Source organism: Diadema antillarum, unplaced genomic scaffold, assembly GCF_040938485.1.
Source record: "Diadema antillarum isolate AM-2024a unplaced genomic scaffold, OU_Dant_1.0 seq00001085_RagTag, whole genome shotgun sequence".
In the NCBI taxonomy this organism is placed as follows: domain Eukaryota; kingdom Metazoa; phylum Echinodermata; class Echinoidea; order Diadematoida; family Diadematidae; genus Diadema; species Diadema antillarum.
In genome coordinates, this window is record NW_027271905.1 from 426,199 (window position 1) to 451,302 (window position 25,104).

Sequence of the window (25,104 nt, forward strand, 5' to 3'; positions counted from 1 at the left end):
GAAAAAGCGCGCGCCGCCCGGCCAGCCAGCTACCCTTGCCTGTGCAGTTTTCCCATGTACTGTGCATACGCATGTCTTTCATAGCTGCTCTCCCAGGCCGGCCACCGATTGCAGCGTGCGCCCCAATTTGACCTGCCTCTGCTGAGGTCAGCAAAGCAATCGCAAATGCTCTTTACAAGGCTCGAAGAAAGTGAGCATAAACAGTGCTCCTGTGAACAGCGTTTTGAATCAGCGTTTTGAATCAGCATTTCAAAACGCTGATTCTGCCTTCGTAAATTGAGCATAAACACACCCTAACACATGGGTTCAAATGGGTGTCTGACCCACTGATTTGCAAAACTACCTGCTTGCCATCTCTGTTTTGTACTGGAAATAGGTAGGCCTATGCACTGTGAGAAAAGCAGAAATCAAATATAATTCTAACTGAATAACTTGGTTGTTTTTTTTCCAGTTTTTATAAACTTAACAGATCTTGTTGCATTATTTTCAGACCAGCTTCAGAATTGCAGTCAAAGAGCATTTTGATTTTTTATAGCTCTTGCATGGGACTAGTTTTAGAAGGTTCTGCAATGTGTTCTTTCAGACTTGTGTGAAGTTACAGAAAACTTTCAGTTTGTTTGCTTGGTGATTTCTGTTTCATCATTTTGGGCTCAAGATTTGCCATTATAGATTATCAGTCAATGGTAGTGTGGATCCTATGAAAGGATAAAAATAGGAAACATATGTGTGAATGACTCAATGAGTTTTATCACACATTTTGTAAAATGAAACCAAACAAGTTGTAGCTCTTGATAAACAAGGATGGGGTATGAGTGGGCCAGAGCAAGTCATTGTGATAGATACATCCCGACATATAAGCAGTAAAACCATGCAGACCCCGTCTAGGTGTGACCCATGTACATGATGATGGCAAACACATGAACGGCAGGTCAGGTTCAGCAACCAGTACCAGTCGCGTTGTATCTCGTCACCATGCAGTAGCTCTTAGCCTAGAGATCCACACCGGTGTGATAGCAAAGAGTCCAGGATGTTATATTTCCATATAATTCCCACCACCTGACACGTGCTTCATCACAGGGTAGCTCTCCTACCAGGATTGAAGCATGGCATGGGCTGTGAGTTAAAGACCCAGCAGCATGGCGATTCATAGGTGGCGCGATTCATTCGCTGCTGGCTGGGGCACATTCGAAAGCCATGAATCGCACCGGTGAGTGAATTTATGAATGGAAACATACGCTCATTAGTAAAAGTCCCAATGTTCCCCAATGCTAGTGGGTCTAACATGGGGATACCAGAGAGTGGGAATGCTGGCCAGGCTCAGATACATTCGGGAATCCCTGTAATGAATTGTGTATAGCTTTATCACTGATCTCTAAAGTACACCTACAGCCAACAAAGAATTGTGACTGGAGTCAACCGTTGCCCCAGTGAGTGTACGCTTTGATGTGCATATTCGCTGATGGGTGCTACTTGTGGTTTTCAAGTGTACTCCGGTGGGCAGCGAATGAAGAGCGATTCAATCCTCCACCAGTGAATCCTCGCACTATTGGGTCTTTAATGTGCAAGTCGACAGGTGCAGCTTGCAGTGAGTCAGGGATAGTCAAGGTCTGCAGAATGGGAATGAAAGACTAGCAGAGGAGATGTGATGTAGAAATAATCTTACCTGTGACCTGGAGGGATTATACCTTACAGGTGTTTGGACCAGCTTGCCTCCAACCAACAGGGAATGCCAGGATAGTGGAGTCGATGAAAAGCTGGATGAGGACAGTGACTCATCGCAGCAGCGGCTGCCTGTTACAAATGCACAACCAGATGGGCTTTAATCTTTTTCGTGTTTTCACCCTTGCAGTCTGTCTTGATTGGCATGCGCAAAACATTACACTGATTGATACTTTACAGTGTTGGGAAGTCTGATTTTCAAGCATTGTTTAAACCAAAGAACGCTTCCTAGTTTTGGGGAAATTTACTGCTAGATCCCACAGTTGGTAACCTTTTCCTATTTAAATGATTTCTTTGAGGGAATTTGTATCACTTGCAGGAAAAATTGTCTTGCTGGAATATGGTCCAGAAGAGGAAGATGTCACAAATTGTAAGGACCTTATAACTTACAAGGCTTTGATTGTGCTTTATCATATATTTAGTATTACCCAAGAGGTACTCCTGAATCACAGACTCATGAAAATCATTTTTTTGTTGTTGCTTTTTTTATTAACCTCACAGAAATTTAGCAGTTAGGGCCTTATGTTTTTCTGAATCTCATTTCACTGTGGTATTATGCAGCACACAGTGAATACTCCTGTATAGTGATGAGGCTAGTTGAGTAACTTTGAAGATAGCTTTTATACTGCACCCTCCTCCAAAAAAAGAAAAAAAAATATGCAAGATCATGTGACAGTCTTGAAGGTGAAATGGGAGGTTAGAGCAAGGTCGCTGCAATTTGCAACCTGCAGTGGCCCTGGGTTGCTCCAAAAGAGGACCAAGGAAAGTTTAGCAAGTCTTTGGCCCATAGGAGCAAGGAGGGGGGCTTGGAGCCAACAACCTCACCTCCTCTCTCGGCATGCCTTTATGGAACCGCAGGAGAATTCTGGACTGTGAAGGTTTTGTGTTTTATCCTAAGATGCTGTTTAAGAGCTTGTTTGGTCCAAAGTGCAGCCAGTGGATTTTTGTGGTCTTGAAACAGGAGCAGCCTGACAGGCAAGGTATAGCAACCTGAGAGATTCCCCTGGCCCAGGTTTTATGCTTGTCCCCAGGACCATAAAACCTTGCCCTCTTCTTGCCAGCAGCAGCCCCAGAGAGAACGTTTGGTATGTGACGAGGAGATTTTTGAAGGGAGACATCTGCCGTGCATACTTGTGGTGCAGGTAATGGAAGAAGTAGAAGAAAATGTGTGTAGCATTTCATGACCCACTTCTACCTGATCTTGTCTGATGGAAGTTAATGGCCAACTTGCAGATTTTGCAGTGGTCTTTGAATCCACTAGGGAAACCAAGATATTTCTTAACATGATGACAGGCGAATCGAAGACCTGTCGCCTAGTGTCGGTGACTGACTGGTACCAGGAGGATGCTTGGTTACTGTAAAGAGCAGCTATCAGTCATGGCTCGTAAAGCTTGTATTCGTACCACATTCAAAATCACGTATGGTTTTGATGTAATGATGTGCTGGGATGTATTACTGAAAGATAACATACTAGCAGAATATGTCACCTAAATCTGTACTTTGGTTTCTATCAAATATCTCTCTGTTTAATGATGATGTCTGTTGCAAGTGTTGCAATGACTGTCTGCCTTTCCCCGGATGAGATGGTCAGGAACAAGAGCAGTTGTGTGTTATTAACTCATCATCGGGCAGTCAGCATTTTTTTTTCCAGTAGAGTTAGAGGACAAGTTCACCTTCATAGACATGAGGGGCCACAATCGATTTTTTAGCATCACTAATTTTGAATCGTAACCGTTCGATTTCTGTACGCCGGCGAGAAAGATCACGTGACAGCGTGACGTTTCATCCTCACATTGCTTTTTGCTTGGAGCGTCAGCTGGCTCGGGGGAGCCCTGCTTGAGCAACGGTGATACGGGCCAAGCAAGCGGTAGTAGCGTACCGCTCAACAGTCTCTGACGACACAGCGGATGCACGCGGCATGATCTATTGCTTCATTAAAAAAATGCCGATGTGTCAAGTGTTAGGGTGTTGTCAATACTTCAACTTTACTAGTAAGTCTTCAAATTGAAGAAATATTTCGATTTTAAATTGATATCTATCCACGATACTACCTTTACATGATCCTGAATGCTACAACACGCAGCCCGATTACGCTGTGTGTATTGGGCTGCTGGTCGTAGTTACCGGCGCGGCGCGGCGGCGGTACCAAGCTGGCGCTGGCGTTTCTTCCTCGGTTCAAGTTACATGTATACTGTCGTATTTTATCACCGTCAGACACACTTTTCAACAGTCTCGGACAACAAAAGAGGCAATAATTCTGACATTGACAGACTGATTTCAGATTGTTCACACTCAGAAGTCGAAAAAACGATCGCGGATTGTGATAGCACTTGGCAGCAGCAGACGTAAATGTATGCCTGCACAGCCCGACAACAGCTAATGCATTGTAAGTGATGGGCTGGACACTAATAAGTACGGCAGTATTATAATACATACATATTTCAATTTAAACGAAAATGTTATAGCATTGCAACTATTTTACATTAATCTTTGAAGATTTTATATAGATATATAACGAAGATTATTTGAATAAAGGAATACAGCGTTTGGCAACAGCACTCCTAAATCGGTGTACGGTCTCCTGCAGTAGCGCCGACAAGGCACACATGCAAATACCGCCCGCAGTCAGCAGTGCAATGGGAGATCGATGCGTAGCTGGGCTTCGCTCGCGGTGCTCTCAGCTGAGGAAATTAAGTGAATGCAGCAATATTAGTAGAACGCGTCAGTGAGAGTTTGAGGAAAATCGGACAATCCGTTCAAATGTTACGATTTTTAAAAGTTTCTGCTCAGTCACGGCTGGATGAGAAGACTACCATAGCTTGTGATGTCACATGTGTACAACGATATAAAGAAAGTATAAAGAAAAATTCAACATATTTTAACTTTTCTCGCATAACAAAAGGTCATTTGACTTTCTCTTTTAGAAGGCAGGGGTAATAGTATTAACCTTAATATACGTCAGTAACAAGTTGAAGAAATGTGCACTTTCTTCAAAAAGTAAAGTTTTGTGAAATTCTCTTTTTATTTTCCTTATATCGTTGTACGCATCTGACATCATATGCTGTACTAGTCTTCTCATCCAGCAGTGATTGCGCAGACACTTTAAAAATTCATAACTTTTGAACAGATTGTTGGATTTTTCCCAAACTTTCACTGATGTGTTCTACTAATATTGCTGCATTCACTCAACCCTCATGTCTATGAAGGCGAACTTGTCCTTTGATGAAAGAAAGAACTTTAAAGAGGCTGGACCATTGTCAAATGGATGGCAATGATGATGATGATGCGGGGTTTTTCTTTCTTTTTAAACATTCTTTTTTTCTGGTATCCGTTATTTTTTCTCACTGAGGAACAAGAGCAAACTTGTGCTGGACAATCTCTTGATGAGTCACTGTCCTCACCACCAAGGAAACACTTCCGAGGTCACATCCCAAAGAAATTTCGCTGTTAAGACCTCTCCCCTCCCTTAATGCCTGCCTGCCTTTGCCAATCAAATTGCAATTACAGGCAAGGCCATGCAAATTAGCTTGGTAGTCTTTGTTCCTGACCTTCGATTAATTGTATTCCGAAATCGGAACTAGCAGGGAGTGATATGGCTTCCCATGTGAAAGAAAAAACAGCTTTACTAGTTGGTGCTGAATCAGAAGACTTGCTGTCAATCATTGAGTATATTCAGTCTGTCTGAAAATTGGGATTTGGATGAGATGAACAAAAGTGTCTGGGGAACTCAAGACTACTGAGGTGAAAAGTTCCAACAGAAGTTCTGAATGATATGATGTGCATTGATGAGCTCAGATATTTCAACAAGCTGTTACTAACTAAAACCATTCATGGCAGTTGGATTAGATACCAGATACCTATCCTGCTAGAAGAGTCCATGTTCTTGTAGGTTTTAAGCCTGTAACATTGGTTAACCCATTGAGGATGGTTTGATTTTGCTACAACACACATTTCCCATAGATGCTTGCCTGAATATGCTCGGGACTCGTCCTCAACGGGTTAAGCATCCAATCACATCTTAATTTTAACTTGTTGCCACGTGCATTGGGACATTCATCTATGTATGGATATCATTCCTGAGGGGAGACTGTGTGTACAACTTCAGTGCAACTTACTTTTGTTTTGTTTTGTAAAACTAATTGTGGTCGATAGAAGAACAGAATCATTTAAGATGTGTTTTGACCTCAAGATGTCTAAAGTCCTAATTCATGTAAGTGTTGAAGAACCAATTGATATTGTGCATTTTAAACCTTTTGTTTACACACTGTGAGGGGCCTGTAGTCTAGCCACGCTTCTCTGAGTGACGAGTAAATTGTGACCAGTTCCTGACCCTCGGTGATCAGCCAATCATTCAGTTGGAACGGGAGAGCTTCTGGTGCGCGACTGTGTCAATTCCAGTGCGTGGTTTGCATTGATCCATTCATGCACTATTACCACACAGCCACACTTTATTTATACACACATTGTGATTGTCCCAGTAGTGAGAGTCAAGAGTCTGTGGTGTCCATCAAGCAACAAAATCTAATGCCATGAATAAAATCTTTTTTTTTTTAATGTTTACTATTTCCACGTGAATATCCCACAACCCCTTGTCACCTGTTCAATCATCCTTCCCTCTCTTTGTTTGAAGACCTCTCTTTTAGTATCCTTCCTGTTACTGAGGAAAATCAGAATGTGGTTCTGATTTTTAGCACCTTGCTTCCTTTCTGCAGTTCTGTTGATCTAACTTGGTCCTGTAAACTTGCCTGTCACTGTTCTTTAATCATTCAGCCTACATGAACCAGGGAGATCCCTGCATGTGCCCATAAATTCAGGAAACTTCTCAAAGTTTGCCTCTATTAGCTATAATGAATATTCTTGTCAATGTTTGAAGAAAAAATATGTTTGCACCGCCCATGTCACAAGAAGAATATAGATAAAACCCAGTAGTATTCCTCCTTATCATTTTCCTTACCAATTATTTCGGTTATTGTATCACTCATTTTTGTGCAGGATTTTTTTTGGTGTGTGTGTGTGTGTGTATGCACATTGGGTCATTATCTGTATAATGAAATATGTGTGTAATTTGTCCTTTTGAGACATTTTCATTTCCAGATATATAAGTGTTGTAGCTTATGATTGATGATTCCCTGATCAGTCTGGATAAACGATTATTTGTTTGGTTTCGGTTGGATCTAACTTTGATAGGTCTGATTTAGGTTTTGATACAACGTACAGGTGTGCAGACTGACCTGTAGTAAAGTCCATGGTCGCATACCATTATTTCTGTGGAAGTGAACTTTCTATCTGGGTTTAGCTTTGAAATCTCCAATTATTCTCTCAGCTCGGCTCTGATCTAGGGTAGCTGACCAAATGCTAGTCTAGGTTCCAGGCTTCTTTGCCCTACATTTTATAGTTCATTCTACTCAGTAGGAGCAGATGCATATAAGCATTACATGTTTTATCTCTTCTCCTTTTCAAAGGGATGGGACAAGGGAAAGCTGCAGATTACTTATTGCTTTGTGCATGCTAGGGCCCTGTTTCATAATATTATTTTAACTTTGCAATAGATGGTAACTCCATAATCATTGGTAACTACCACAGCAGCACTATTCTGTAGTCAGTCAAAACCAAGAAATCACTGATGGTTACCATTGATTGCAGGGTCACCATCAATTGTGAAGTTATCATAGTTTTATGCAAAGGGGCCCAGATATGGCATTTTCAGTAGAGAAAATTACAGCAAGATATTAGCGGAGGCAAGAGAGTCTGTGAAGGATGTACTGGCATGGATGCAGCGTAAACATAGCATCAAGAGTAATAAAAAGACATAATATTGTGATCAGTTTCATGCCTTTACCAGAAGGAATTTATAACAACTTGTGGGTGCTAATAAGCGTTGGACTTGGGGTAGGGATGGGCTGAGAGGGAGGGGAGGGGGAGGGGGGAGGATGGGAAAGGGAACTATTACATGGCAACTGAACAAACAAGGTTGGTCAAACACTGTGCTCTGGATTGTTTCAAACTTTTCTATTTCTTTTAAACCAAAAAAAAAAAAAAAGCAAATGAAGTGATGAGCAAGAAGGATGCACTAATGAAGAGTCATCAGACGTTTGTTGCTAGTAACAGGTGGAGACGAGCATCTGTGATGGCTCGCTTCCACCCTCAGGGTCAGAATGGTGCGAGTATCATTGGGCAGAAATTGAAGGGTAGCGCTAGTTCCAGCTTCCTTAAACCCGTAGATGACGAGCTGGTTTTGCTATGTATAACACACATTTCCCATAGGTACTTGCTCGAGTACTAGTGTACTTGGGGACTAGTCCTCAATGGATTAACATGCTCTGCCTCATACATCTGATGCCTGTTAGGTTATTTGGCACAAGGATTAATATGCCTATACACAAAGTTCGACTTGAATTATCACTAAGCAGCTACCCAAACTGGGAATATGTTCATATTTGCTTTGATTGTGCAAGGCTCTGGCAAAAGTCTAAGCTTGTAGGTGTATATGATTCTGCATTGTATATTCTGACTGTGGATCTGATATTAGATTTTGTTCAAGTATCTCGTAGAGTTGTCCTTTAGATCCTCTTTTCCTTGCTTGACACCTCCTTTGATAATTGCAAATTAGGGGCTGCTAGTATTGAGAGGAAGTTCCACTCACCAATGAAGGAAACTGTGTTTAAATCACACCTGTGGGACAAATGAGTTTCTCACTACACCCTGTGCAGACACTCACATTGAGGTACTTACGTTTGTGTTCAGATGCAACCAGGATAGATTAACCCATTGAGGACAGGCTGATTTTGCTATAACACGCGTTTCCCATAGACACCTGCCCGAGTATACTTGGGACTCATCTTCGATGGGTTAATGATCTAGAGATAATAAAGGAAAATCCAGAGAAAATTCCCACCTGAGCCTGTTGGGCTCAAACAAAGTAAGGTCAGGTTTACCTTGCAGGTTCTACTCTCATTTTGTTGTATGGGGATGAAATGGATCAACCTCAAAATAAAAAACTGCTAACTAAAATTATAGTTTACTGAGTACCGGTATGAAGTTAGATTTCTTCCATCTGTTTGCTATGTTTGAGGTTTGTGTGCAATCCTGCGGGGTATCATTCTTGTCTTCTGCTCCCAGTCAATAAGATTTTTGTTTTGAAACCAACTCTTGCAAGTTTCAGGAATGATACTAGCAGTGATTTCAGTATGTGTGTGCATGGGCTGGTAGTTTATTGTTGCTGAGTTGCTGTTGTGGTAGCAGTTGCTGCAACACCTGTAAAAAAGTTTCATTGCTGATTGGTTGTAGGTGAGATGATGAAATAATGTAGCTGTTGTGTGTATTGTACAATAATACAAGTTGTCGCGGTTATTGTAAGTTATTTTTTTTAAACATAACATAAAACCAAATGAGATATGATAGATTAAGATGATTGAAATGTGATTAATGATATTATGTATAACTGGTGATAGTTTCTAAGTGTGTATTTGTTGAATTCTGGGGCAAGTCCATGGACTAGACTGTTACGATACCTGTACAGACCAGCTTGCTACATACTTGCCTGCAGATTAGAGCTGTAAATTAATATTTCCAATATCATTTTGTTTCTCTCTCACAATGCAGATAAAGATACGGAAGAAAGTAATTCATCTGTTCCGAAGTCAGGGGGTCTAGTAAACCAAATCTATGGTCTTGTTCAAAGTGTTCAAAATAGGTAAGTCATGATCGCAAATTTTCCTTTTCACATCCCATCCATGTGAGAAAAATGTTTCCTCTTCATGTCACCTCCTTGCCTCCAGCCATCATTGATACTGTTAATTTATTTCCGATCAGATATATACCCAAAGAACGAAATTAGACACCGTCTCATAAAGTTTGAGGAGTTGTGTTTAATTGAGTTCGGCACTTGGGAGGCCATACAATATATTCAAAGTGTTGTTGTGTGTATGTCGATGATCAGTGACACATTTTCACATCTACACAAATTAGTCTTTGATTTAAACTCCCACATAGCATAGTACTCCTATAAAAAAACAAACATTTCTTTCATTTTGCTGTTTTCAGTTAGTTCCTATTTTGGACATTACTGTTGAAATCTTGTTAATATCATGGAATTCCATTTAAGCATTCTTTGTAGATACATCTATCATGAAACAGACTTCCTAAACTTCAATTTTTTTTTTTGTCTATTGATGATCATGATAACTATTCGTATGTTCAGAGGATGTGTCAGATTATAATTGAATGTCAAATTCAGGCTTCTGTTATGCCTTGTTCCAATTTGAGACTTGAACCACAAACTGTTTGCAATTTTTGCAATCTTGCGATCATATCGCTGATAGGATCGCTTGTTCTCCATCACTGAAATGGAGAAATGTGCTTTGCTCTCTCACTCTCTTCCGCTTTCTTCCTCTTTCTCTTACTGTCATTTTCTTTTCATTTTTTTTTTCTCCCTCTATTTTTCATCAACTTGAAATCAGGCTCTCCCCTGGCACATGGAGAATATTTTGACATGTCGTTAATGTTCCTTCCAGTATAGTTTCTGTGGCTAGGGATCACCGGGGCTTGGAATAACATTATGAATGGCTGGTAGAGATGGCAAAGTACACACTTCGGGTGGACCAGTCTAAATAGTTCTTGCCAAGGTCACGTGGCTGTCTGTTTGTTACAAAGGGAACCTCCAGGGGCAGATCAGACAAATCAAAATAAAGAAAGCATGAGGTGATGACTGTGTTATGACTTTTGACGAGGCAGAAACCCTCCTGGTAGTTCTCCAACCGAAAAAGAAATGGAAAAAAAATCTGCGATGTAACGATCACAGAATGATTGAATGGTCGCTGGCCGATGTTAGAATAACTTTGTGGGGTGAAATAATACAATTTTGTGGCTTGCATGATGAATGCAATTTTGATAGATAAAGGACGTTTTTGTTTCGTCTGTCGCACCCTTGTATTTGACTCTTGGAAATGGTGTGGCGGAGGTGAGAAAATGAATTCTTTGGATGTAGCAGACAAAAATACATCAAAATGAAATGCAGTGCATACAGACTGTTTGAAGAGTGAAGAAAAAGAGGAACATACTCACTAAATTACATTTTATAGTAAAATTTGCGAGCATTACAGTCCTCTCACAAAATTGTCTTTTATTGTTTCATGGAACAAAAAGAAACATTATTTGGATGATGTATCATGAAATGTGATGAGGTGTGTTGAGTTTCAATGTATGAAATTTGAATCCTCAACCCTGAATAAAAAACTCTCAATTCTTGTGACTTCGGATTGTTCATTGTAAAATTAGAAGATTATGTACCAACAAAATGTATGTGGCACCACAAAAAAAAAAGATATTTTTGACCCTAATTTAAAGATTCAAGTCATATTCCTAGTGTAGTATAAACTTACACCACAAACACTGTCAAATTCCTGGCTAATTTTTCAGCGTATAATCATTCCAAACAAATTTCATCTAGCCACCAGATATAGATTGATTAAACATTTCCTATAGTACCACCTCATGCAATGTAAGATTCAAATGTGACCCGCTACAACAAAATGATCCTAAAGTCGGGCGAGGTCGATTATTTGAAAATTGCATGACACAATTCCCTAATTTTTCTGCTTTAAATTGATATATAACACATCTCGTAAAAATAATCGGCTGCGGAGATATCGATGTTTAAAAGAGAGCATGTTGAGACGTCTGGGAAATCACTGTTTCGAGAAAAGCGCCCTAAAAGTTCTCCTTGCGACGCAATCACAATCAAGAGACACGCAAGTCAGTATTCACCTCCGGACAATAAAAGGTAAGCCCTAGCAACCCCCGAAATGCTCATTCAAACACAGCGTCGGCGGTCTCCTCACCGACCAATCAGTGACCAGGATGTCAGGAGAAGCGGCTAGGCATAGCGCATCCCGCCCGCACACACCAGTCGACTGAGCAGTGTGCGAGCTTCACGCTTCGGTTAGCGGCAAGCAGCAAACTGACAAATGAGATCACTCTGGTCGTTGTTAGGGGCGGAGCCTATGTTTGGCGCTCAATCCAAATGTTCGAACCAGTTTCTGCTTCGTTGAAACGCCAAAAAACATGGCCCAGAAAAACGCTACTTTTTAGTCTTTCCTTTCATCATTTTGCTTCAAAATTTCGACAGATGATAGAAGACATGTCAGACTCTAATAATATGTCAAATTCAGAAAATCGTAAGTTTTGACCAATTTTGATGCTCTAACTTCAAACTCGATTTCCACGGCTTCGACCGTGCGCGACTTTAGGACCATTTGGTTGTAGCGGGTCACAAATCATTACATGTGTTCTATGCCCTGAGGGGTTTAAATACATGCAGCTGTACCCGCCCATTACACAATGATGAGAAAGTGTATATTAACCTATTAAATATGGGAGCCTGGTGGTCTCTGGTCAGTAAAGTATTTGGGTTTTCAGAATCTAGTACCAATCAGCTGAGTGAAAACTTACTTGTGCCTTTTATTAGGTGATCCGAGTATCCTCTCGGATCACCTTCTGTATCTGTACGGATTCTTTGTTTTTCTTCTTTATTTCTCCTCAAAAGTTGTGCAGAGGTTAGCTCAGAAAGTCCGCTGCCTGTCAATTTCAAAATTATATCATGTATGCATCATGTCCCAAAGACGGCAAATCTAATGTATCATTGTGATCAGTCGACCGTGACGTCACTATGACGTCATTATATGAAAACACATTCTCAATCATATCTCATTAATGAAATAGAATTTTTCAATGAAATTTACGTCACATATATTTAAAGTTATGCGCATTCTACTCATGTTCTCAAAATTCATATTTTCTCTTAAAACGTGCGCGTACGCGCGCGTTGAAATATTTGTATGCTCCAATCGAGCTCAAAATTTTTTTGCACACGTTTCAGACCATTTGGAGCATTTTTCGAAAAATTGAAAAAATCGGACGGACGCGTACGCGCGCGCGCATATACGCACGCACAGCTCATATGCAATTGAAATTTCCAGTTTTTTCACTTTGATCGCATGTCTGAAATGTCAAGGAATATTTATACCACGTTTCAAGTCAATCCGACTCAATATGACGTCATACGGGGCCGTCAAAGTTGAAATTCCGCGCGCGCGTCAATGGCGATATACAGTGCAACTATGCCAAAAAACTGCCAATTTTAAATCCGATTTTACTCGTCAGGATGGACGGTGACCCCCCATTTTCTTTACATATATTGAAAGCTGATGAGTTGTACATGTCATTTCATGGGTAGGCAATGCTGACAAAATGATTAAAAGATATCAAATTTCTTAATAAAGTAAAAAAAGTAAATTTTCAAAATGACGTCATCAAATTACAAGTTTACTCGAGCGTATCTCACTTATCCTCTGCCAATTTTCTCCCATATTTCAGTATGTTGTAGCTTATGAAATGTTCTTTCATTAATGTAAAAACAACATTTTGATTGGATGACGTCATCGCCTCGTAAAAATGGATTGAATGTATCCTTGTAGAATTTGACCAGTTTACGTGTTATCTCTATGGGAGAGCAGTTTTTCTGGCAGTGAAAATTGACATGACTCTCTTTTTCGAGCACTAGCTCACTTTTGCTTCGGTGAATTTTTTCCAGATTTTATTATGTTGTAGCTGAGACTTTGGGCTATCGTAAGTGTGCCCTTCATTTTTTCATACGACGTCGGCATCACGTCGAAAAACTTGGTTGAAAATGGCACGTGGCTTCGATGCAGCGTCATTTTGCTTAATACACAGGGCCTATGGAGCATGAAATAGGTCATTGCATAGCGCATCCGACTCGTAATCCTAAGGTCCCTGGTTCGAGGCTCACCCCTGCCAATATTTTTTTTTCATTTTTTTAAACACTTTTTTTCTTCTTTTTCTTTAGTTAGTCTTAATCTCCCTTCCTAACTTTATCTTTTTCTGATTTTTTTATGCTTCTCCTTCAAATTTCTATAAAATAACATATTTCTTTCTTTATTTTTCTTTCTTTCTACTACTTTCTGTGCAATAGATGAACAACAACAATGGCTATCAATCCCATATTTTGCACATGTTTAGTTCATGTCACGTACATTATTTCATAAAATAACAACTACTTGATCAGACACCATCTTGGGTATGTAAATTAGGGTCAAAGGTCATAAATGTTTCATCCTGTATCTTGGTGAATACATGTCCTATCTTTCCCATATTTTGCACACACAAAGACCATGTAACAAGGATCATTTCACAAAATAACCACTTTTTGCTCAGACGCCATCTTGGGTGTGCAAAGTGAGGTCAAAGGTCATATGTACTTCTTTCTGTATTTTCGTTATGACGTGTTATCTCTATGGGAGGGATTTTTTTTTAATGTGAAAATCGACATGCTTTTCTTTATCGAGCACTAGCTCTCACTTACCCTTCGGTGAATTTCTCCCAGATTTTATGTTGTACCTAAGACTTTGCATTTTGCATCTTGGTGAATACCTGTCCTATCTTTGCCATATTTTGCACACGAATATAGACGATGTCGCAAGAATCATTTCACAAAATAACCACTTTTTCCTCAGATGCCATCTTGGGAGTGTAAAGGTGGGTCAAAGGTCATATGTATTCGTTGCTGTATCTTCGTTATTCAGTGTATACAGAATTGGTACCAAAGATGGCAGATATGACTCCCTTTTCTAAATGAGAATCCAAACCTCACACGGACAATGTCTCTAAACACAGATGAAACTTGTATTGTCATGCCTATTACGATCAGGACTCGAATCATTGATTAAAAAAAATCGGATCACCTTAATTTGTCAGTGATGACAAATTACAATCTCTAGTTATACATTGCGTTGGCTCCTATGTAAACTTGTGATGTTGACCAAGGACGCAAGCTAGCAGTCCAGGGATTTTTTGATCTCAACGGGAGGTCGTCTTTCATCTCTTATGCTTGATTGCCCTTGCAATTTTGGTGTAATGCAAGAAAGTTGAATATAGCATTGAGTTTTTTTAGTTTTTCTTTGTCATACCCTTCTCATTTAACCACTCCCATTATGTTTCACTCTCCATACAGTGGCGCTGGATGGATATAATATATAACTTTTTGTTTTTCTGTTTGATAGCCCAGCAAACAGACATTATGACATATACCAGGGAGGGTTTGTTTTGACTGCTCACTCCAGAGTTCCTGGGCAGTCGTCAGTGGTTGTGAGGCAGTGGAAGGTGTCATCCCCGAGCAGGAATGTTTTGGCAACAAAACTCCAATATTTGATTTTTGCACCTCCTGAAGCAAAAAGTGACAACTGCCTCTGGAACCATTCAAAATTCCACCATAAGGGGGAGCTGCCTCTTTCACCTTTTTCGTGGTGGCAGATATTTTCTTTCCTAAATATTTGCATTCAGCTGAAATATGTGGTCCCTATTGTGGTCCATTTTATGAGGCCTGTAATATTTGTTGGCTTGCAATAGAGTCAGCTAGTCTAACCTTTGATATGCCGCTGATAATTATACGGAAAGGTAGCTCTCTATGAAAATTGGGGTTTGAATGCATTCAGGAATGAAATGAATTTGTATTTTTCAGTCACAATAAGTTGGAGACTGTATTTATGAGAAGAAGGTGTCCACTCCATAAATGCATTACTGTGCTGATATTGAGGAAACAAATATATTCAGCATTTAAATATATATCGTTGTGTGCATGGCAGATTGTCGTTAATGCGCTTCCCTGTGCATGGCAGATTGTCGCTAGGCTGTGGGAGTTTGATTGGGTTAAGAACATTCTGCCATGCGCATGACAATTATATATTGCCTGTCTATCTTGTTTACATATATTATATGTGGATAGGGAGAGAGAGAGAGAGCATTATGTCATATTTTCATAAATTTAAGTTCATTGTGTGAAGTGTCATCCATGTTCTTTGTTCTCCTTGCAGTCTAAAGGCCAAGGAGGAGTCCTATGATGAGGAAGACTCCAGCAGGAGGCACCATCGAGGGAAGAGGTTTATATCTTACGAGCGCTTCCTCGAGCTCATGATTGTGGCAGACCACAAGATGGTGGAGAAACATGGAGCCGAAGTCAGCCATTACGTCTTGACACTGGTTGCCGTGGTAAGTCCATTGCCCCACCCCTTCGTTAAAGAGGGGGTATTTACATAGACAAAAGGAGGGTTCAAACAAAGGTTGCCACTGTGGCTAGCCCTTGCGGGATCGGTGGCTTACACGCATTTTGCATCAAGAGTGCTCTACTGGGTTGGTGTTTTCTTTTGCTTGTTTTAACTGAGTCACAAACACAAATGTGGAAGTGGGAAGCTCTCTTAGCTCATTGTGGTAGATACAGAGTAAAGATTGGGACAGTTATATCCATCCATGGGTCAATGGCCTTTATTGTGTATAGTCTGGATAACACTTGATAAAGTTCTTAACCTTAATGACTTGGTCATCTATGAAGTCATCAAAACAGGAGGTTGCTTTTAGAAATGCTTTGTATCACAGATATTTGAGAGCATTGCCCCTTTGCCAAACAATTTAGGACAACAAGGAATGATTAAACACCAAGGGTTTTGTGGTGGGGGTAGGGAAAACCATTATTTGTACACCTATCTAGGTGCAGCACAAAAATCTGGCTCTGATTTTTGTGAATCGTGTATGGTGGCAAGAACATAGACCCCAGGGTCAAGAATAGATCTGAATTTCAAGGTTTGCCTAGAGATGCTTCAAGTGGGGTCAAGGGGGGGCTGTAGGACCCTTCCTTGTCCCTCTGTTGAGAAAGAATCTTTCTGTTGGCATGGGGTGTTGGGGGGGGGGGGTGAGTCAAAGGGTCTCTCAAAGGGTCTCTCAAAAGAGACAAATTTGGATGTCTTCATAGCCTCTTTGCACAACTTTGCACAACTCATCGATTAACACTGCAGTTTGCCACTCACTTCAAGCAGTTGCACACTGGATTGATTTTGCAGACATGCTCCCCTGCATTTTGATTGTCGACACACATGCAGGACAGGCAATTAACAATGCTTTCAGAGATGATGATGGGAAATACAATTGTGATCGTCAGGTGGAGTGGCATACACCTCGCGAGGGCATGACCGATGATGTATGACCTGCTTGTTATGATAGGTGTAATGCATTGTCAGAGTGTGCTAACAATGGTTCAGTCTTGAAGTCTGCATTTGTGTGCCCAAGCTACTAGATAGGGCCCAGTGGTTTTGAAAGTGGAACCAGCTAGATCTGCTGCCATTTGAAACACTTACAGGCTGGGAATTGATTGTGATGAGATGTGCCAAAACTTGAGATGACCTCCCAGGCACACCTGGCATGTAGAACAAATTTAGGGATTTGATGATCTGCTGTACGTGTGCCGCAGCAAATCTGGTCGGCTTGCCCCGTTATCTCTGCAGTGCTCTATCCAGCCATAAGGGTAGTGTCACACATTATTGAGATGTAGGAAAACAGGGGATGACATAGTTTGTGTGTAACCTCACATCTTTGGCTTGCCACACATGGAGCTTTCATGACCCAGAAACCAAATCACACCTAAGTGGAACCATTCCTACCACCCCTCCTCCTCCTCCTCTTTCTCCTGCCCTCCTTACCCTAAACTTCCAGTTGTCTGTGGCAGATTTCTCCCATTACATGCCAGAGTATCCATAACTTGCCCTCCTGTGCGGGCACAGGGCACCCCTGGTACATACAACCAGAAGCAGTCACAGGTGCATTATAGTGGGTGAAAACATTTCTGTGTTTTTTTCTCGGTGACTGTAGACAAGGTAGACAATTCAGTTGTTTGTTTGTTGTTGTTTTTTTTTTTTTTTGGGGGGGGGGGGGTGGGTGAACATTTGAAGCTCAGTATCTCCCAGTCCCAGACTTTTTTTTTTCTTAGGAGACAGGTATCAAGTCTGCTGTGAATGGAAACAAGAATATATATATATATATATATTTTTTAATCTATTAATCTAGATCTTCTGGAACAAATGATACATACAATTTGATAAGTGTGTAGTATATCTGTACCATGTAGGCCTACAAATGTATCCTTCTCCCCCAGTATAAGTGTAGTGATGTAATTAAGAGGATTCAATGAGAACAGTTTCAATACAGGAAGTAGTAGTACTAGGGTTGATTGAGAAATGTCATTGCCCAAGGTAACATTTATAGCAATTTCCCACATTTCATAATTATGTGCTCAGGATTTTAGGGGAGGAAACTGAAGGTCAGTGTAGAATGAGTTAAACAGGCAGCCACTTTGGCTTAATCAAAATGTGCCAAAATTGGACTAACCGAAGGAAACTTCAATTAAAGGCTCCGTTTATGGCATTGATGTTATACTTTGAGGCTCATTGACTTCTTAGGGAAAATGGGGATGTGCTCTCTAAAATAATTCACTATGAACAACATAAGATTTTGTTGGGAAACTCATTTGATATAAGTATTTTGTCCTTGTTGCTTAGAGTTTTTCAATCAAAGCTCAGTTGAATGTATAAGCCTATATTATTTTTTTTTAAGTGGACCTAATTGTAATGTAGTGTACTCTCATAAATCATTGGATTTTATTTTTAAAAAATGTTGGATTATGATCAGCATAAAACATTTTTGAAGAATTCTCCATTCATAGATAACTTGTTGTTGGATTTTTTTTTTTACAGGAATAAGGATGGTACAGGTTCTGTGTCTTGCATATACAGACTTTCCATATGTTCTTATTAATGGGAGCTCCAATCAATATGATAGCCACGTACAGAAAGTCTATGCTAGGGCAGAATTCCTCCTGTTTACTATACCTACCTTATGGTAATTACATACTGTACTAGAACGTGCTGTGATGTCATATGGTTCACAGGAATAAGTCACTTAAGCTCTCTGTTTTATGTTATTCTCTTTTCTGATCTTGTATATATTTTTAAAAATATGTATGTATATACATATATATATATATATATATATATATACATACATACATATGTTTATTTATTTATTTATTTTTTTAAAGTACTCTTGAATTTTCCCACCATGAGCAGAAACTACTCAACAATTTTTCCATTGAAAGAATTAAATCCAAAACACAGGTGAATGAAATCAGCGAGGTTAGGAAGCGTTCTGGCAAATAATCCATGCTGGCAGGCGTGAAGATAATGGATCTGGGTGAACAAGTGTTGTCATTGTCATCCGTCATTTGTTGTCTCGCATGGCCAGTTTGAGTGCAAATGAACCTGGTCATGCTATCTCCAGTATCCTGTCTCACGTATTAAATGCCATCAATGAAAAGACATTAGATTTGAACATTCCTCCCTCTCTTGTTTCTTCCTCTTATGTTTTACATGACATACCATCCCTGGTGTCCACATAACAGTTGTACTTCCAATCAACGGCATACATTCGTCCTCAAAGTTAGTACTGTCTAAGAAGTTGATATCATCTTCAACTATCTTTTTTTTTTTCCTTGCTGTAATCGGCTTTAACTCTCCCCATGCCACACATGTTGTTACGTACTTCTGCCATATGCTTGCAGCAACATTGCAGTACTGTTACTGTCAAGGAGTTAGTGGATGTTTTCACCTTCCTTAGGGATGCCAAGGATATGGATGTAAATTTTTATTAATGTTTTTAGTTATTTTTGATGAGGTACATGAAATGCACCGTGTGATCTCTCATTTCTGTGTCTCTTTACAGGTGAATAGGATATTCCGGGATCCAAGTATTGGCAATGCAATCAACGTGACACTTGTGGAGCTGAAAGTATTGATGAATGAGTCGGTACGTATGGACTTCTCGCTATGTAATCACTAGGTCCATGATGATACTTATAGGCCTATACCTCCTTTTAAATCATTCTAGGCTGGTATCAAGTCTTACCTTGATGATATAATATTTTGCATTGCCTGACACGTATGTTCTTGTTGTATTCGTCAGTCCTAGTTGTATATTCTAATGAGTGTTGCTTCTTCTTGCATAAGGAGAAAGAGATAATGGTCTTTTGGATTAGGTAATGCTGGTCAGCTGGGGGTTCAACTACTCTTTGTCATTTGCCTTTTTTTTTAGGGCACTTGCCTAATCACATTACTATCTACATAAACTTATTGTATGTGGTGTGTTACTGACAATAAAGAAGAATTTTGACAGCCATTTTACATATCTCTAACACTTGGAAATGTATTCATTTGATAGCAGAAATATCTGGAAATAATTGACTTCTCTCTTGCAATTCTTTGTATTTCTCGTTTATGTAAAAAGAAAGGAACATTTCTTTTGGTGAGGGATTTGAACCTACAAACTGCAGACCTACCAGAATCCTTACAAGGGGCAGCAGCTATAAATACACGGTAGTCACACTTCCAAATGCCAAACACGGGTTGTCTGGTATGGTGATGTGCCGTCCATAGCTGTTGGTGAATGTGAATTGGAGTTAATGCAATTCTGTGCACGGAAGTGTAAAAAAGATGATCTGACGTGGGGGGAGGTGGTTGCATCACGGCGGTATCATTCAGGAAGTGACACAACTTTTGATAAGTGCGGGGGACACCCGCTCCTGCATTGGCCGACCAGCCAGACACGAGGAAGGTATTAATTGTCACATTTAGACATATCTGTCGTGGCGAGAATCAACCCAAAGGTCATGCACCGGCATGAAGGGAAGATGCAGAGGGGTGGTCAAGGGAAAATAAATATAAAAATAGAAATGCAGTTAGTCATCAGAATCAAGGAAAATAAAACATAAAGCCAGAGAACTGAGCACAAAGATTCAAGCCCCCTTGCCCCGGAGCTCCCCTTGCAAACATCGTCATTGCCAGCTACTCAACAGGTGCTAGACTACGGTGGCGACCAATTATTCCAAGTACCGTGGCAAAGTGCCAGTTTGTTTTGCACGAACGTCTGCAAATAGTCTGAGGTGACAGAAAGTGCACATTTTTGTTTGAACAGTGGGGACGGGGGAAAGCAGACGGAATGATACAAAATCTCTGTCTCCAATGTACACTCTGTATGTAGTGGATTAGAAAGAGGAGGATGGTGTTGAAGTTGTGCCAAAACCATCTTTATTCGATGAGAAAATATGCTTTAAAAAAGGATACATGAAAATGTGGAAGTAGGTTTCAAGTACTTCCTGTGGTATTTCCCAAAGGAAATGCTACCAACACAGTGTAGAACAAGACTATGCAACACAAATAAACCAAAGATATGTCTTCGTGATTTGCAATCTACAACAACAATAAGAACAACAAATCTTCATTCTTCGGGTTCTGAGGTTGTGTGAGAGAGTTACCGTATCATAATGTGTAAATCCCTCATGGTCTAAAGATGGATCTTACTAGCTACAATTTGGGATGAAACCATCACATCGAGAGGTCTAACAGAGCAAATTTTAACAAACTCTTTTCTCATTATGAATGCCACTTGGGGAGTGTCAAGAAGCTACTATCTAAACTTCTCCTAAAGAAGGCCCATAAGTGAGTTTTAGCAAGGTGCATTTTTACAGATCCTCTCTATTCTTGCTCCTCACAGGATGGTCCTGAGATAACGTCCGACGCCCCCAGGACACTGAGGAATTTCTGTATTTGGCAGCAGCAGCAAAACCAACCGGATGACAGGCACCCTCACCACTACGATACTGCTGTCCTCATCACAAGGTAGGTCCTTGGAAGAATACAAAGAACAGTAATGATTCCCTCCTTTGCAGCAAATAAGGAAACATTGAAGAAATTATAACAAGCTCTGTGAGAGGAGGAAAAAAACAAAACAAAAACAAAAGAAGAAGACTCCTCCCTAAGATAGTACAGTGTGGCATAGTCTTGGAATTTATTCCTCCTTTTATTTCTGACTGCTTGCTCTTGAATTCCAGGCTCATTTTAGATATTACTTTGATTTTCTTTGCCTTCATAATTATTAATGCTTGAAAATCTGTGTGCAGTGGATTTACACCTCTTCAGGTTCCTTGATCAGCAGGTTCAAAGGAGCTTTGTCATTTACACACACACAAAAAAAATCTTGGCTAAAGTAATAAAACCATCGTGCTGTGTTTCCAGAAGCAAGTGCACTGCATTGTAGAAAGTGCATATCATGGCGAGGTGACTGAGCTCACAATACAAATGTCTTCCACATCTGTCAAAGTCTGCATTCTGTGGCTGCTGTCCTTACCTTTTGGAAAACCAATCATCTAATTCCATAATGCCTCCTGATTTGAAGTTTCCTGTCAAGTGTAGTGTTGAGTGAATATTGTAACTAGTATTGCATGCAAATAGGAGAATGTCTTTCTGTCCCTATTCAGGTGATTCAATAGGCCATCCATACTGACCAGTGAGCGGTGATCCTGGAGTTGTAGTGTAAATGAATCTACAGAGCGAAGACAGTTAGTTACTTGTGTAACTCTTGGCATTTTCGAGTCAAACAGTTTTCTGTTACTAGTGTCAGAGTATCCTTCCCATCTTTCACTAGATTTCAATTCCCCTTAGATGTACAAACCATGTTGTAGGTTTATTTTTGGACGGATGGAAGGCCGACTAGGTGCTGTGCAACAAGTAAAAATTGGCTTTGAGGTGGTTGAAGGTGAGCCAAAGAGGTGGCTTTGGCAGTGTGATTTGTATCATGATTATTAGCTGATCGATAGGGTTGTCTCCCGCCCCTTTAGCGCTACTCAAAGACCTTGAGAGGTTGCCAAGAAACCTGTTAGGGTGATGGCTGCACAAGCTGTGTGCCTGGGCATGAGGTTGCTAGGGAAGGTTTGCACAAGGAGTTTGCCGAACAGGTGAGTCACATCGGCCTAATGTGCCGGGGAGCCTAGGGAGGGTGTCAGTGACAACACTAGGGTTGGTGCCACTTGTCACATTAGCACATTATCTATCCAGCCTGCATTGTCTACTAGGAGCACCTGGATTAATGACAGAGTTCTGCACCAGGCACACGTAATTGATCAATTGATCGAGTCTACCACATTCCAAGGTGATAAACCCCGTGAAGATTAAAGGAAAGAAAGAAAAAAAAGGAAGAAAATTATGTTTATTTTTCACAGCATGGCTCAGAAGTGTGGTGATCATGTTTAAGCTGTGTTGAACAATCCACATGGGCATGAATCATCTCTCTGTACTCATTGCGGCTGTTGAAAAAGCCTGTGATGAAGATTTTGTGACAGTTGTCTGCAATCTGCAACAGCTCTGGGGGCATGGTGGAGCCACAATAAATCAGGTCATGCTAAGGGAAAAAAGTGTGCCCTTGTAGAATGTTGCTTGTTAGACAGTCGCAACTTTGTTTCAGATAACGCTATTTTATTGTTGTTGTTGTTATTATAATAAGATATTATACACTGTGTATTGTGTGCAAAAGATACATGTAGGACTGAATTTCTTGCTGCCTGATTGTCATAGTGCTCTTTCAATACACCATTCTTGCAAGTTTCCAAGTTGATATGTAAAGGAGTTCACCTCAAATGTATGATCGGTAAGTGATAGACCTACAAATTTCAACTTCTTGGGTTGTGTTACAACATGAGAATTCATCACAGATGTGAATGTGAGTACCGGTATCTTGTCCAGTGGATTCACTTGAACAACCAACATACCCTACTTTAAGTAAATACGCATATTAAAGAGTTGCCACCTCTACTGCAGCCATTCATGATGAATGAAGGTGTTGGAAGGTGTGTTGGTCCCTTTCTTATGGGTCAAATTCAAAAGCCTCAGGCTTGTTAAGCACTGAAAACCAAACAAACAAAAACAGAATGCAAACAACAAGCAAACAACACAACAAAAATGTACGAAGAGAAAATTGATTGATGTTAAAGGAAACTTGCCATGACAAGTGCAATTTGGGTGTGGCTCAGAAGCATGGTAAAAAAGAAGTAGGTTGAAACTTAGATATGTTAGGATGCACAAATGCCATTTTGTTATCCCTTTCAAAAAGAAAGGGGAAAAAAAAAGATAGTTGTACTTGATTATGATAGGCCCAGAAGAATGAGCACTTAACGGTCCCATCTAATTCGCGTGAATCGCAGATCGTATGATGAGCCACGGATGGGCGTTATTGAATTTGACTGTCCTGACATGTCTGTGTGTTATGTTGTCATGTTTCATTCAGTTTCACCTGTCATGCAACGGGCGCATGTGACCAACTGACAAGTCATTAGACAGTGCCTCGAAAATGTATCATGGCGCATCGTCCAGGAGTCATAATTGCATTATCTTGTGAACAATGGCTCTTGAGTCGGCCCGGGTAACAGAACAGACTGTGACAAGCTTTGGATGGCTCTGATTGAGTTTCTCCGTCGATCCCCCCCCCCCCCCCCCCCCATCTCGCGAAGATTTGCCTGATGTCGTCTGCTCTTGCTGGTTTCTGTGTGTATCCCAGCCTTTGGAATGGGAGAGCGGTACTGCCTCTCACTCTGATGGAATCCCAGCCCTCCCCTCCAATGGTCGGGAGATACCGGGCTTGATTAATGTGTTGGCTTTGGTGTGAATCAACAGATAATGCAGGACCGCACGGGAATTAATGGAGTGTGCACACAGATCTCACCGGATAGTGACAGATAAAACGGTGTAAATAGGGGGAGACACAGTGGAGTTCTAGTCCATTAATCATTGTGCATTATCGAGTTCCACAGTCACAGGGATGTCTTTTGATGGTTGATTAAACTGGATGCTTTTATATAGGCCTAAACCCAGACTGGAGATAGATTTGCCGATCACCATAGCATTGTCTTACACATGAGGCGATCTCTTTCCGATCCACAGTTCTTTCAAAACTCCATCTATGTCAAAAAAAATACATATAGGAATGAACCACGGCAGCTTGAGAATATCATCTCAGAGTCTGAGAGTGTGGTGTTGGCGCCAGTAAGCATACACCCCACTTTTAAAACATTTTCCTCTTCACTGCCTTACTGGTCACCTACGTCTGGCACCCTGCCACTGACCCCTGACCCACATTTGTTGCTCAGTAATCTGCCCTGCGCAGAGATGCATGCTGGGAAGGACCCCTGTTACTTCCGAACCAGGAGAGGTTAATATTCATTCTCCAACCCCCCACACACGGGAAACTAGGACCCATCAAACTTGGCATGTCTGTCATAAATTCAGGGAGTAAAGCTTGATTTTTTGTGTGTGCGTGTGTGACCATGCCTTGTGAAGTTTTGTAACTGGGGTGTACATGCCATAGGGTTTCATGCATTAACCTGCTAGAGACGAGTCCTGAGTATACTTTGGCAGGTGTCTCTGGGAAATACATGTTGTAGCAAAATCAGCCCGTCCTCAACAGGTTATAGTGAGCTCTGCATGACATATCAGAACCCAGACATTTCATACGGGGTAGGCTTATAGTCAAGAGAATCTCTTCAGTGTGATCAGTATTTCGAGGGGTCCATAGTGAGAAAGAAAAAGTTTGCAATTTTTTTTTCTTAAAATTTCGCCTGTGTGTTTTACTGATACTGTCTTCAGACTTGAAGGCAGTTTACATGTC

The 25,104-nt window shown here is 40.6% G+C and overlaps 1 protein-coding gene across 1 annotated transcript; it reads left to right on the forward strand.

Annotated features, from left to right (window-relative positions):
* Nucleotides 1–7,771: 7,771 nt before the first annotated feature.
* Nucleotides 7,772–21,353, forward strand: LOC139743480 (A disintegrin and metalloproteinase with thrombospondin motifs 15-like). The gene is made up of 5 exons (XM_071653962.1): nt 7,772–7,868; nt 9,322–9,412; nt 15,606–15,780; nt 19,336–19,419; nt 21,163–21,353. Exons 1-5 carry the CDS (start codon nt 7,772–7,774, stop codon nt 21,289–21,291), a joined length of 576 nt encoding a protein of 191 aa, XP_071510063.1. The 3' UTR covers nt 21,292–21,353.
* Nucleotides 21,354–25,104: the final 3,751 nt, after the last annotated feature.

What these genes read in the sequence shown, in the direction of transcription:
- LOC139743480 (XM_071653962.1), top strand. Translation starts at nt 7,772, where the DNA reads ATGAGCAAGAAGGATGCACTAATGAAGAGTCATCAGACGTTTGTTGCT. An exon ending in GGCTCGCTTCCACCCTCAGG is followed by an intron (nt 7,869 to 9,321) that starts GTCAGAATGGTG and finishes CTCACAATGCAG; the next exon opens with ATAAAGATACGGAAGAAAGT. An exon ending in TCTTGACACTGGTTGCCGTG is followed by an intron (nt 15,781 to 19,335) that starts GTAAGTCCATTG and finishes GTCTCTTTACAG; the next exon opens with GTGAATAGGATATTCCGGGA.